Source organism: Anthonomus grandis, chromosome 22 (assembly GCF_022605725.1).
Source record: "Anthonomus grandis grandis chromosome 22, icAntGran1.3, whole genome shotgun sequence".
Lineage (NCBI taxonomy): Eukaryota > Metazoa > Arthropoda > Insecta > Coleoptera > Curculionidae > Anthonomus > Anthonomus grandis.
In genome coordinates, this window is record NC_065567.1 from 11,748,455 (window position 1) to 11,763,551 (window position 15,097).

The following is a 15,097-nucleotide window of genomic DNA, read 5'->3' on the forward strand; positions in this document are numbered from 1 at the left end:
ATGCATTGTCCAAAAATAAAAGAACTTGCCTTTTTTGGATTCCCATTTTCCGGTCGAATTCCAGTAACCACTTAGACATGATTTCTCGGGTCATCCTTGCCTATTTGTCGGATTTCCAAGTCGCTGGTAGATCCTTAATAGCAAAGTTTTTTAAAGCACGGGAACGAGCCGCTTTCCCGATCACAATCAAATCGCATTTTTCACCGGCCATATTTGCACAGAATTAAATGATTAGTCTATCTTTAGACAACTTTCCACCCACACATGTTTCTCCTTTAAGGGCCAGAGTTTTGTCGGGCTATGCGCGAAAAAAAAGTCCACTTTCATCTGCGTTGTACACGTCTTCTGGTTTGTCGCCAAGCAACATGAATAGAAGTTTCTCCAAAAGTCGTGAAACATCAACTTGATTTACTGCAGCAGCTTTGCATTTGAAACTCACACTATGTCTCTTGCGCCGCACTTTTGCAGCCACCGGTCGGACGCACTGAAATTATTATAGCCCAAAGTAATGGCGATTTCTTTAGCTTTCATTTTCACTAACGGCCCTGAGATTGGAATGTTCTGACTTCTAGCTTTCACAAACCACTCAAAACATGTTTTGTCTATAGCAAAACCTTCCTTTTTTAAAAAATCCTTCTTTTGATTTATATTAGTTTCTGATTGCCATTTACTCCTGATATCTTCTTTATTTTTGGCAATTTCAGCTGCTTGCGTTTTCTCAATATTAAACCTCTCTGTCAAATGACGAACTGAAATACTTTCTCTGTCTAATACGTTAACAACTTCCAACTTTTCCTTTAACGAGAGCATCCTTTTTTTTGGTGCCATTTAAGAGTTACAATTGTTATGTAATAAATATTATCCCGGCAAGACTATCCGGTTTACAGGGGCTATTTCTAGGGAGTTGAGTTTGTTCGACAGTCTTGGTTTAAGAGTTCTAAACAACAAGAACAACTCCCTAGATCTGATAGGTTCCAGAAACCCTGTTAAATTTAAAAGATGGAACAAAAAAAAAGAACCTATCAGGCCGGCTTCGTGGGTTCTCTGTATGGTCAGTTGCCTCAGTCACACTCACTCACTCAGTAGTAAAACACCTTAATTTAATTTAAATAGGGTGTTTATTAAAGTCATACTCAATAGCTTAATTTATAAAAAAAAAGGAGTTAAATCTACATGGTAAGTAAATATAAGTAAATATACAAGATGGTCTTAAAAAGGTAAACAAAAATAAATAAAAGATATATATATATATATATACAAGTTTATAACCCAAAGGTAGATACCTGAATTCGTCAGTGATCACTTCGGAAGCATTACATAATAAGGCGTAACATTGAATTGTTTTAATTTAGATAATTATACCATAAATATAGTTACTTAAGTTTTAAATATTAAAATGAGAAAGTGATAATAAATTCATGTTAAATCATACAAAAAAAATCAAAAGAAGAATATGGTTAAGATTAAAAGAATGTGCTTACGGGTCAAGTTCCATGGTGTTCTTCTTTCGGGGGCGAGAGCCCGCGATGGGCAATTTTTCACCACATAGGGCTTACGGCATGATGTGTGTTGACGGGGCTAAGGGCGGCGAAATTATTTTTTAGGCCTCAGGGCGAAATCCTCATCACTGCTGGGTCACGGCTGGCGGTTTACACTGTCATATTTAAGGAGCCCTAAGAGAGATTTCTCAATGGAAACACGGAACACGAAATAAAATGTCACCAACGGTGAAAACTACTTACGAAGTTTCGAGAGGCATCAAACTACTAAAACCCATCCTGCTTCAAAAATATTTCGTTGAAACTGAAGAAACACTAATGCATTTTAGTTTTAGATGTTATTTTAACAAAAAAAAGGTGCTGGCGGAGAGAGATGATAATAGATTTATTTCAAACCTCTCTCCGTCACAGCGGGCAGCACGGTTCACTCTTGACGGACGCAGGAGCTGGAAAGACCCCCAGATGCGTCGCGGAACTGCTTAAGTAGTAGTCCAAAAGACGTCTGGGCGCAAGACCGGAGATTGAGGAACTTCACTCGTTACTTTATGGGTTTAGCCGCTATGGGCCCAACCAAAACCCATACATAGGTCACTAATAAGCAAACCATAGAGTGCCTAGTGGAAAGTACAATTACGGGCCAAATCGTAATAATTCGACACGCGGCGCCACTGGCGTCCGCTTTAGTAAACCGGTTGACCAATTCAATTGCCGTGAACTCTTCTCCATGCACAGCATATTGTAAACAATAACAAAGAATTAAAATGGTGATAATATTGATAGTGGTTTAATGAAAAATATTGGCGAATTCCATTAAGAGTCGAAGGCAATTGTAATTATGGTGGGTGTCTCAGTTTTGAAAGAAAAATTTAGAATAAAGTCATTTTTAAATATTTTAACCAAATGAATAAAAGTTAGGATTCTCCAGATCCCGTCTAAAGCGTAATTAATCCTGCAACAACTCCCCCTCTTCCCCCAAGAGAATTACCAGAAAAGTAATTCTCATGCGAAGAGAAGTAAGCATCCAACTGGGAAGGGAAGTAAAGAATGTGCGAACAATCTAATTATTTGAAAATGCTATTCAAGCATTAAAATAAGTCAGAAAAATTAAAACTTCAAATTGATTGACTCATGAAATAATAATACTATAATAACCAACGAAATACCAAATAACACAAAATTTCTAGTAATTTCTGATAGAATTCCTAATCGGAAATCTAAAATGCTTCAAGTGGTAGGCCTTCACCACAAGAAACTTCACTAGAAAGAGAAAAACAAACAAGGTAGCTACTATCCAATAACCGCAAAAACATCAAAATACCCAGTCCGCACAGCTTTGAGGAAAGAAACTGGAGAAAAAGAAATTATATTTGAATTGAAAAATCAAAAGAACTAATAAGTAAAACACAAAAAAAACATACGTCCCGACCAGTAAGCAAAATTGATAAAGTCTAATCGGAATCGGAATCAACGAGTAGCTCTTCTTTTGGGATCTTTTTCAAATCTTTAACATGCCAAGCACCCTTAAACTTGCGCTTTTCGTCAATCAGTTCATAGACTACCGGAGATAACTTCTTCTTTATTGTAAAGGGGCCCAAAAATTTTGGTGCGAGTTTGGCGGTAAAGTTTTTACTAGCATCAGAAAGATCGTAATTTTTGCGATAAACTCGCTCACCGATCTCAAAACTAATTGGTCTTCGTCGAAGATTATAACGATTCTTTGATCTTTGATGCGCCGCTTTCAGTCTTTCCTCAACGTCCCTATATACTTTACTTAATTCACGTGAACGTGCCATAAAGTCGCCAACCGTGATACTGGGAACATCCCTATTATTGTGTTGGTCGCCCGAGGGCATATATTCTCTGGAAAAATTCATAAAATAGGGAGTGAGCCCGGTGGCTTCATGCACCGAAGATCTTATGGCAGAACCAACCTTAGGTAGAAGTCGATCCCAATTCTTATGATTATCCTCAATATAACAACTTAACATGGTTTTAAGGACTTGATTCACACGCTCCACGGGGTTGGCCTGGGGATGATAAGCCGGAGTATATCGGATATTGACCTTATACTGCTCACACAGTTTGGAAAAAAGTTCACCTCGAAATTGAGCACCATTATCGCAAATAAGAAATTGGGGAACACCAAAAATGAGAAAAACTTGTTCCTCTATAAGACGACAAATCATAGGGGCCTTAGCTGAGCAAAGAGGGAAGAACAAAGGAAATTTAGTGAAGGTATCCAAGACGACCAATACGCATTTGTAACCCTGAGTAGAACGAGGCAAGGGCCCAAAAAGATCGACGCTAATCGTGTTCCATGGCTTCAAAACTTGAGTTTGTTGTCCCATTAATCCGTGTCGCTCCCGGAGGGGCTTTTGCGAAATACATTTGGCGCAATGCCTAACATATCGGAGGACATCAGCTCTCATTTTTGGCCAATAATAACGACGCTTCAATCGTTCGTATGTCTTCATGACACCACCATGACCAGCCAAAGGATGATCATGATTTTCTTCCAAAATCATACGTCTTCGATCCTTGGGCACTACTTCCTTCCAGAAATCTTCATCATCTCGAAGAGACGGGTAAGAACATTTCACATACTTGTAAAGTAAATTTCCTTCAATTCGCCATTGGGGATAATTAATAGGATTCTCTACGACCTGATTGAAAACTCTTCGATACCACTTATCTGCAACTTCTGGTTCCTGGTATACACTCAATTTAGCAATCTCTGGCACAGCTCTACTGAGAACATCCGGCACAACATGATCTTGGCCCCTTCTATGAATAACCTCAAAATCGAATTGTTGCAACCGCAAAACCCATCTGGCAAGCCGTCCTGTTGGTTCCTTCAGACTATGAATCCATTTCAGACTATGATGATCTGTTATCACTTTAAAGGAGTATCCCTCTAAGTAGGGTCGTAATTTCTCGCAAGCATAAATAATGGCCAACAGTTCTCTCTCTGTGGTGGAAAAATTCCTCTCTGCTTTAGACAGAGATCGAGATATGTAACAGATAACATGTTCACCATCATCAAACTCTTGAGATAATACAGCACCGATCCCATACGCTGAGGCATCAGTCTGAACCAAAAAGGGTTTCGAGAAATCAGGACAAGTAAGTACAGGAGCGGAAACTAACGAATTTTTGATGTTCTGAAACGAATTTTGACATTCTGGGGTCCAGTTCCACTTTTTGTGTTTACAAAGAAGAGCGGTAAGGGGAGAAATAACGGTTGAGAACTGAGGAATAAAACGCCTGTACCAGGACGCCATACCGATGACACGTCGGACTTCGGTGGTGTTCTTTGGAGTCGGAATGTTCAATACGGCTGTCACCTTATCCGGGTCGACATGAAGTCCATCTTTATCGACAACATATCCTAAATACTTAAGTTCGGATCGACAGAATTTACACTTATCCTGAGAGAGTGTTATACCGGCTCTATGAAATCTCTGGAAAATCTCTTCCAAAACCTCTAAATGTTGCTGAAAAGTCTCAGAAATACAGATTACGTCATCTAAATAAACAAAGACATGTGGCTCCAAATCAGCTCCCAATAAGGTATCTACCAATCGCTGCCAAGTTGCAGGGGCATTCGTCAACCCAAATGGCATTCTCTTAAATCGATAAAGTCCCCGACCAGGGACAGAAAAACTAGTTTTATCACGTGAATGTTCATCAACCTCGATTTGCCAATATGCAGAGTTAACATATAACGAAGTAAGATACTTTGCATTTCTTAATTTGTCCAAAATACTATCAATAAAAGGGATCGGATAAGCATCCTTAGCCGTAACAGAATTTAGTTTTCGATAGTCCACGCAAAATCTCCATTTACCATTACCTTTCGGTACTACTAAGGCAGGGAAAGACCAGGCAGATTGTGATGGCTCGATAATATCGAGTTGCAGCATGTTATCAACCTCCTCATCGATAATCTTTAGAGTGGCGGGTGAGTATCTATAAGGGCGCAAACGAATGGGTTGGGCATTACCAGTATTAATCTGATGCTTCACTAAATCTGTTCGACCAAGCTTACCACCCATTAAAGAAAAGTATTTTGAAGTCAATTTATCCAAGGCGGATCGCTGTTCTGGGGTTAAAGTTTCCTGAGGAATAATGGCTTCAGTGATACAGATGTCCTGAGACGGCACACCAAAATACCAACAACCATTTTGCAAATCAGGAACGACACCAACAGTTTTCCAAAAATCGGTACCCAATATCAATGGACAACTCAATTTCTCCACTACCAAAACACTGCAAACCGCTACCTTATCATACAAAACAATAGGTAAGTTAATTGCGCCAATCACTTTACTAGAACTATGATTTCCAAAATTGCACTGAGAAAAAGGTGATGATAACAATTGTATGTCTGAACGTTGTAATATATTCCATATGCTTAAACCAATAGCAGTAACATTTGCTCCAGAATCCAGTAAGCCAATAAATTTCATACCAAATATCGAGACTTCGAGATGAGGACGATCATCACCCTTGCACTGTGCGAAGGCGTAATCTAGAATAGGGTAGCTGGGGTTACTAGTCGAGACCTTAGGAATCGAACTGATCTCTCGACTAACTAACAGTTCGCCCTTGGGTTTCCCGACCTACTACAATTTGGACATGAACGGGTAGTCACATTTTCCCGACCGCAACGGAAACAGTGTCGACGAAAGGGTTGTGGACAAGTACTACTCAAATGGCCAGTACTACGACAATTCCAACAAACCACCGGACCACGAGAATTCTGAAGGTGCGGTGAAGAATTCATTGTATGTACACGAGGGTTTCTTGGTCGCTGATACATCAACTTAGGCTCGGCGACATTATTAGGGTTTACTGGAGGAGGTTGCATGCGTTGAGTTCGCAATTGGATGTTCTCAATCTCTTGTGCTGCAAGTTCCAGCTCTGTGATGTTGGTGAAATTGTGAAGTGCAAGTTGATTTTGCAATGAGGGGAGCAAATTTCAGCGTATAATGCGAAGCTGCATTTCCTCGGATGGAGGTTCACGTAACTTTCGAAACAAGTTTCGCATTTGTGCAATAAAGATTACCGACTTCTCCACTGGACCTTGTGTCCTATTCCTTATATCACACCAAATATCCTCCTCATATTCTGACGATAAATAGGCAGACCTAAGTTTACATTTCAATTCTTCCCATGACCTGATATCACTGCGTATAGATCTATACCAAGACAAGGCTGTGTCCGAAAATAAAATTACTGCACAATGCAGCAGCTGATTCCAAGATATTCCACAAGCAAAACCCAACTCCTCTACACGCTCAATAAAATTGGTAACACTACCAGAACCATCAAAATGTAACTGCCATTTTGAAATTGTTGAAAAGCTCTTAGCCAGATCATCGGAACCTAACGGAATCGTGACATCATTAGCATTAGCAGAAGTAAACACGGGTACATTCCGCTTCAAGGTGGAATTAGATTGTGGAGGAAAGGAATAGTTCCTCGATGGGGAATAATAAGAACACGTTATTGGGTTAACTGGATCCTGTGAAATAACGTTCGTAGAAGGAATGGTGTGAAGTGACTGAACTAAATGTGTCGAAGTGTGGTCACAAAAAGTTGGTGCTGTTCGAGTAAACGGAATTGAAGCAGGCCGAAACAAACAAGAGGGACCTGGATTTACAGATACCGTCGAAGGAATCACATTGGGTGAAAGATGCTGTGAGACTTCTGTCTGAGCTTGAGAAACAGGAAGAGGATGATCCAGAAGGGAGTCCTCTCCAGGGGAAGCCTCAATAGTAACCGGCACCTGCAAAATTTCCTCTACACTCATTGTCAAGGTTCTCTTGGCCATTTCTAACCTATCAATAATAGAATTTAGCTGAGTAGACAAACTCATTACTTCTTCAGAAAAATCAGGATGAAATTCTAATAACTTCTTGAAACGACCCTGGATATGTAAGGCCTTAGACCGCAACCTACTATACTCTTTATTAATATTTAATTCACTAAGACCTGAGATAGCACTTTCCAATAAATTACACTTTCCTGTACAGATATCAACTTCGTTATCAGGGTCCAATTCTATTACCTCAAACATCGGCAAGCTATTAAGTTTCTCTAATTTCAAATATAACCTTAAACGTTGACGCTTTTCAATAAGAGTACCAGCCGTGATAGCACCTCGAGATGATAGCTCATACTCAAGCTCGTCCAGCTCCAATTTATTTATATCCATTTTCCCCAAAAATATCTCCGCCAATAACACAAACAAAAAAATAAAAAAATAATAATAAATTTTTTTCTTTTCTTTCCCTTTTTTTTTTTTTTTTAATTATAGTCCCCTGTATGTATTGTGTATTGTGATGTAACTTGAGCAACTAAGCCGCTAACAAGGTACGGTGCACACAGTGCAACCCACCCCGTTCCAAAAAAAATTAAAAAAAAAAAAATCTGAAGTCCCGGGTTTGTACTGCCCCTAACCTACGTTAAAATCCCAATGACAGTATAAACGCTTTACTGAGTTGCAACACTAATCACTGTTAGTAAAACACCTCAGTAAGATTCCCCCCCAACCTAGAATAATTATACCTAATAATATATCTATAATAACAATATCTAATATAAAATACCTATCTAAATTTTATTTCTATAAGCTCTAAATATCTTTATACCTAAATCACTCTTAAAAAATCTCCAAATTCAGAAAAACAATTCAAAAACAATTTATATTTTCACAGTATTACAGTAAGCATGACCCAGCAGTGCCGATTTTCCCCTAGCCCAGCAAAAGAATTTCGCCCAAAAAAATTCAATTCGCCTCAAAGATTTACTATAAGTAATTTATTTAATTAGCCCTGTCTAGCTGAAACGTTACATTAAAAGAAAATCTTAACAAGTTATAATCCTAATTAGAAAATGAAATGTAAGTAGATAAGTAATCTTCAAACTTTCAAACACCCCATAATATATTAAATCTACCAAAAGGAAATTAAATCAAAAAAAAAAAAAAAAACTTTCAAAAGAAAAGTACTATATAAAAAAAATGAAAATCCAATCTCCCCTTCCTTCCTTAATTTCCATAAATTTTTTTAAAAATATTTTTGTTGAGCCTTAGTATGGGTATGTTCTAATGGAAGACACCCCATACTGGTAAAAGAGCACTAAGTGGAATTTTACCACCACCAGCTAACTGTACAAAGTTAGTCTACCCATTGACTGAGTTGGACAACTCCAATGTTTCGCGCTACTGAGTCATCCAACTTCCGCCAAACGCCCACTTTGTAGAGCGGATTTGTTTTTTTTTTTCCCCCTTTTCTTTTTTTTTTCCTTTTTAAGCATCTAGTATATAAAATTAAAAAAAAAGTATATGGAAAGCAAAAGGAAAAGAAAAAAAAAACTCCCTATAATATAAGACAAGTTACTTGGAACCACTAATTGTTTCACCCTGTAGTACCAAAATAAGAAAAAAAAATTTACTTCAAGTATCTTTTATACTACTTGTGTACACCACCCTGTATAATTCTATAATAAAATTAAATTAATTTAAAAAAAAAAAAAAAAAATTCAGGGATTAAAGTCCACCCTGTATACCAACAAAATTCAATGAAGATTTATTAACTTGATTAAACAATAAAAGTTGACCCTGACCTTCCTATCAGTAAAACAAAATCCTATTTAAAAAAAATTATTTAAAACAACCCTTATTAATAAGTATGTACTTGTATATGAAAACCACTAATAAGTCATATTCCTGCCTAAAATTAAATTATCAAGGTTTATAGAAAAATTCTCAGAATTATTTCTTGTAAGATACCAAAAAAAAAACTAATTATTGTCAATAACAGGAAAGCTATATATATATCTTTAGGTATCTACCTTTGGGTTATAAACTTGTATATATATATATATATCTTTTATTTATTTTTGTTTACCTTTTTAAGACCATCTTGTATATTTACTTATATTTAGTTACCATGTAGATTTAACTCCTTTTTTTTTATAAATTAAGCTATTGAGTATGACTTTAATAAACACCCTATTTATATAAATAAATAAAATAATAATAAATGAATAAAATATCTCAATCAACTACGAATTTGCCTGAACTGAAGATAAACCACAAGATTACATACTGGCTAGCCAACGAAATGCGTAAATGGGGAATCAACGAATTTTTTGTATGTAGATATGTGCATTGCAATAAGCGGAACTAAAAATCGTCCGGGTATTAGAGTTTCGCGTCTGCTTATGGGAGATGTTTTGATCACATACAGAAAAATCAAGTGTCCGCGTCCGTTTATAAGAGCGTCCGCTTATCGGAATGCATTTAACATTGAAAATGATATGCTGAAATTCGGTTCCAGGAACTTTGTCCGGTTAAAAGAGATGTCCGCTTATAGGAGCTGTCCGCAAGGAGAGCATTCACTGTATAATGTAACGCCACATGGAACTACTGGCAAGTCTCCTTAATGGTTACTTGTGAATCATAAGATTAGGGACAAAATACTTAGTATTAAAGATATCGTAATGAAATCAAAGGATTAAGAGGTTTACGACAGGGACTTGCTAAATAAAGAAATGGAAAAAGGAAGCAAGATATGAGAAGGAGAGTTATTCTTAGAAAATTCGACCCTCGGAATAAAGTTCTTGTAAAGAATCTCGTATATCAAAACAAGTTTGATGAGTAAATTTGAGATTGGGTAAATATATTGGTAGTTTTAGAGGATAAGCGATAAGGAGTTGCTGGTGTATGGAACTTGACACTATTTTTGTTAAATAATAAAAATTAGGTAACTTACTGATTATCGTTACTCCGATACCCACTGTCCATGCTAAATAATGTGCGGCAAGTTTGCGTGCCCGCCCAATAAACATTTCAGTCATCTGCTGGACCCACTTGAATCAAGCTGCGTTTTTCACACTTGGCCACTACGAATTACGTTACTCTTATCCAGATCTACGCTTACTGCACTTCATCAGACAAGATCAGTGCATGCACAAAACCATGATACAGAAAGAAACCCGATTATTAACGAAGATGATGCCTGGCGTTAAACGCTAATGAATGATTAATTTTTTTTTAAAAACCGATTCCACAACCGAACCTACAACAATAAAACAACTGGATGAAGTACCTTTAAATATCCATCTAAATTATTGATTGATGCATGATGGCACACACTGTGATGTAAACGTTCGGTAATATTTAAATCAGACTTAACAAAATAAATGGATAGGAAGGAGTGGTCCAATTGCTTGGCCTTCTACATCCCGCAATTTAAATCCCTGGGGTTCTTACGTTTGGCGGTATTTAAATTTGGAAGTTTTTGCGGCTCACATAAAAACTCGGGAACAGCTTTGGGAAAGAATTGAGTAGGCTTGCAATAAATTCCGAAATAAAGCTTTTTCAAAGAATCGCTGGTCCTTATCAAAAAGACAAGATTATGTATTGACTCAGATGGCCGTCATATAGAACACTTAATGTAAATATTTTGTTTTGTTTTATTTTGTTATTGTTGCTGTTGCTATTGTATTTAAGTAAATTTATTTCATTTATTTTTTTATTTATCTTTATTTTTACAACAAACCAATTAAAATTACAAGAGTCCAATTACAAGAAAATCAAAATTAGCAATGGTAAAATATAACACATAAAGTACTAAAAACTAGAAAAAAAATAAAACTAAACTCTGGATTATATTATCTAACAGAGCCAGTGAAATAAAATTCTGAGTAAAATTTAAAAAAAAGACACATGCAAAATAGAAGAAGATAAGGTCAACTTATCTTCCAGCGACTGCTCAACTCACTCACGTTGTAACAATCCTCGTGATCATCTGTTAACTAGGCGCCTCAGAGAGCATTGTAAGATATCAAAGGTGGAAGCAAATTTGTTGAAGTTTTTCGACATGATAAAAATAGGATCTCAATATTTAATGTTAGTTCTGATACGATCAAGACCAAAAGTAGCCTTTGTTCTGGGCGAAAGGCGTGGCACCTGCAAAGAAATATGTCCAAGACCAAGAGTTGGAGAATCTATGTGACCATTGAGCAATTTCCACAAGAATACTACAGAGAAAGACTCTCTCTTTAAAACAAGAGCTTCTAAGTTGAAACTGGATAGTAGATGATTGTGTTTATAACCTTTAACTCGATAGGCAGCATCCTGTCTAAAAATAAGATATTTTAAAAAGCGCCTTTGGATGTCTTCAGGGAAGTTAATATGACATTCGTAAGACAGATACCAAACCAGATACACATATTCAGCTATTGATTAACACATATTGGATCGAACCGAAAAGAAATAAAGCATTATCAAAGAAAATTAACTGCTAAAAAACCTGCAGTTCCGAACAATAAGCCCCAAAAGTATTAAAGAAGCAGCTATGAGGGTCAGTATGAGTCAATATGAGGAACAAATGAAAGCCTATCGTCAAAAATAATTCCTAGGTGCTTTAACAATTTCGTTCTGCATTAAGTTAAATTAGCAATGTTATAGCTAAATATTATTGGAGATTTGGTTCTATGATGGGACATAACACAGCATTTAGAAACATTAAGAATTAGATGATTGTTATACCAATTCTTAACCAGGTTGATATTTCTTTGCAGCAATAAGCAATTCAACTCGTCCGTGACATGCCAAAAGATTTTCAGATCGTCAAGAGATACTTGAAATATTGAATAGGTTAAGTAATGGATTTAGATGTAACCCCTGTAGAACTTCAGAGGTAGCCATAAAGGATTTTGATTTGTAGCCTTCAATTTCGACAAATTGTTGACGACCAATCAGATAAGATGATAGCAGGCAAAACCGAAAGCAGTGAGCTTTTCAGAAAAATTAAATAGTTTCCTCAACTTTTCCAGTAAGATGTAGTGACCTATTTGATCAAAGGCTTTGCTGAAGTCAGTTTATGCAACTTGGCTTTTTTTCAAAGGCAGAGGAGATAATTCGGGACAAGGTACAAAGATTGGTTGTAGATGATCTTTTGGTAAAGAAACCATATTAATTTATCCTTAGTTTGGATTGAACTTAAGGAAAGAGAATTGTAAATAATAACCTCAAAGATTTTGGAAAAGTTACATAGAATGGATATGGGACGATAATTTTCAATATTCTGTAGGTCATCTTGCTTGTGTATGGGAAGTACTTTGGCTATTTTCCAAATTAAGGGAAACTGGCTCGTTTTGAAGATTAGGTTAAAAAGATGACATAAGGGGTTACACAGAATATATGCACAATGTTTAGCTATAAAATTGGGAATTCCTTCTGGGCCAGTGATCATTTGGTTTTTTAATATTTTACCTGCAGCTCCAATTTCATTAGCAAAAATTGACGGAGAAACTTCAACATAATCCAAAGAACAAGAGTAAAAATAGGTTTCATCTGCTTGGTTAGAATCTTTATATGCAGCCTGAAAAAACAATGCAGATGCTGAAACAATATTAGCAGTACCCTCAAAACTCCTTCCAAAAGAATCGTAGACTGTTGCTGGCACCAAAGACTGGCCTCTCCTTGCGCCAATAAATGAAAAAAAAAGAGGAAAGGTCTTCAGCTTCCTCTATCCTAATGACAGATTTTAAAAGCCTTCCGAGCTTGGTATTTTATTGTTTGTCAAAAAAAGCTAAATTTGTAGTTATTAGTATGATAACATTTAAAATCCCGATATGCTTTCTTCTTTTTAAATATATTGTTATATATATTTTGATCATTAAAATTTTCAAGATAAATTGGGGGTGGTCGCAATAGTCATTTTGTAGCGTGACCTCCTAGGCCTGAATTTTTTTTTCTGTAAGGGGTTCGAAGTTGAAATAAATGGTATCCTAAATGTAGTTTATTCTTGCATCGAAAAATGTAAAACCATTTTAAAGCGTAGGTCTATGAAGTATTGTATTTTTTACCCGCGGCAAAATGTAAGCCTAACAGCTGTACAGCCTCCTAATAAAAATTAAAAATATCGCTTAACAAACAACTAAGGTGCGACACCCTGTATATCTTTACAAATAGCGCTGGGATAAAGCGGTAATTTAATCTTGTCTTGAAATCAATTTAGTTGAGTAGAATACTTGCTCCATTGCAGTATTTTGTTTAAATAGCCATCGATGTTTATATACTAGGGTTGAGATATAGTTGATATAGATATAATTATAGGCGCATTTTTATAGTTTTATTTTAGTTACTACTTACAATAAGATGGATAAATATATACAGTCTCAAGTTACATTGAATTGAATTGCATCAAGTCATTTTACTTTTTTCACACCTTCGAATTTTTAATTATTAGTAATAATATTTTCCGGTCCTCATACTTTCCTAGAAAATATGGGAACATGGCAGGCTAGAAAAAGCCGATATTTGTTTATTCACCCTATGGCGCCAAGACCGACTCAGAACTCCCGGCTGGTATTTACGGGAGTAAATCAAAGGTAGAGCTAACCATCAACCTATGCAAGCACGTCAACATTATAGGCGAAAATTTGCGCTATTTATATGTGTTCAAGGGGGCTGGCAGCAGCCGAAACACACATATATTTGTATCTGCTTAGATAGTCAGACATCACTTAGTGCTTTTGAAAACTTTGTGCGTTGACATATGCTAAACTAGAGCATGATGAAGGGTAGTAACTCTAAAACTTTAAAAAATATAGACCACCAAGTTATTCTTGCAAACTTCTCATTTAACAAATGTTTGAATAATTCATTCTGTTTTAGTAGTAAGGAGAGTGATGAAAATAAATAGCACCCTATTTCTCTTCATTTTTTCCGAAAGACCAAAATTAACTTTCTTAATTATTATTAACTTATATATTTTATCTTTGGTAAAAGTATAGTTTACCAAAGATGAAATTTACTTGTCTTATAATAAATAGCTTTATCTAATATGCTTTATAATAGCGAAAATATTAATCAAATGTTTATTTCCTCCAAAACAGAGCAGAAAGAAGAAAACTAATAAGCAGAAATGCATCTCGTTAAGTAGTCTTAATTTTTCTGGTTTCAAACTCATGGAGTATCGTGGAGAACCGCTCTTTTTGTCATTGAATTTTCCATGCTAACTTTCTTTTTTGCCATGAAAAATGTTTACTTTACTTTAAAACAAAAAAAAGCTATTCAATTCTTTTTAGGTAGACCAGATTTTTTTGTGTTGAAGGCATTTTTTTTGCAAAAATAGACACACACAGTTTACTCTTAAAGCAATGCCTATTATTTTAAATAAATAAACATTTAAAGCTAAAGTACCTAAAATTGTACTAAAATTTAAACATTTATTATCCCTAGCTGAAAATAAAATGGACTATGCAATACTTATTTAATGAAAATATTTATTAAAAGCCGATATACGACTGTTAAAAAAATAGCGTATAAATTCGCGTTACTAATTTGGGCTTAATTTAAATAAATGACGGCATACGAAAAGGATATAAATAGCAAAAAAAACCCAATTGCTAAACCGACAGTATTGCAGATAGTATCACATAACAAAGCCATTTATTTAAAAAAGGAAAATCGGTCCGACCGGTTATAAAATAAATGGTAAAAAAAATTGTCATCCAAGGGGTGATGACTATAAAATTCCAATTCGTCAGTCGTGAATATGACTGTTTGTAGACGT

General features: G+C 35.9%; 1 protein-coding gene across 1 annotated transcript; it reads right to left on the minus strand.

Moving 5' to 3' along the window:
- Positions 1-435: 435 nt before the first annotated feature.
- LOC126748116 (tigger transposable element-derived protein 3-like) lies at positions 436-828 on the minus strand. Its single transcript, XM_050457132.1, has one exon. It carries the CDS (start codon positions 826-828, stop codon positions 436-438), a length of 393 nt encoding a protein of 130 aa, XP_050313089.1.
- Positions 829-15,097: the final 14,269 nt, after the last annotated feature.

Excerpts from the sequence above, each read along its gene's own strand:
- LOC126748116 (XM_050457132.1), bottom strand. The coding sequence starts at position 828 with ATGGCACCAAAAAAAAGGATGCTCTCGTTAAAGGAAAAGTTGGAAGTT.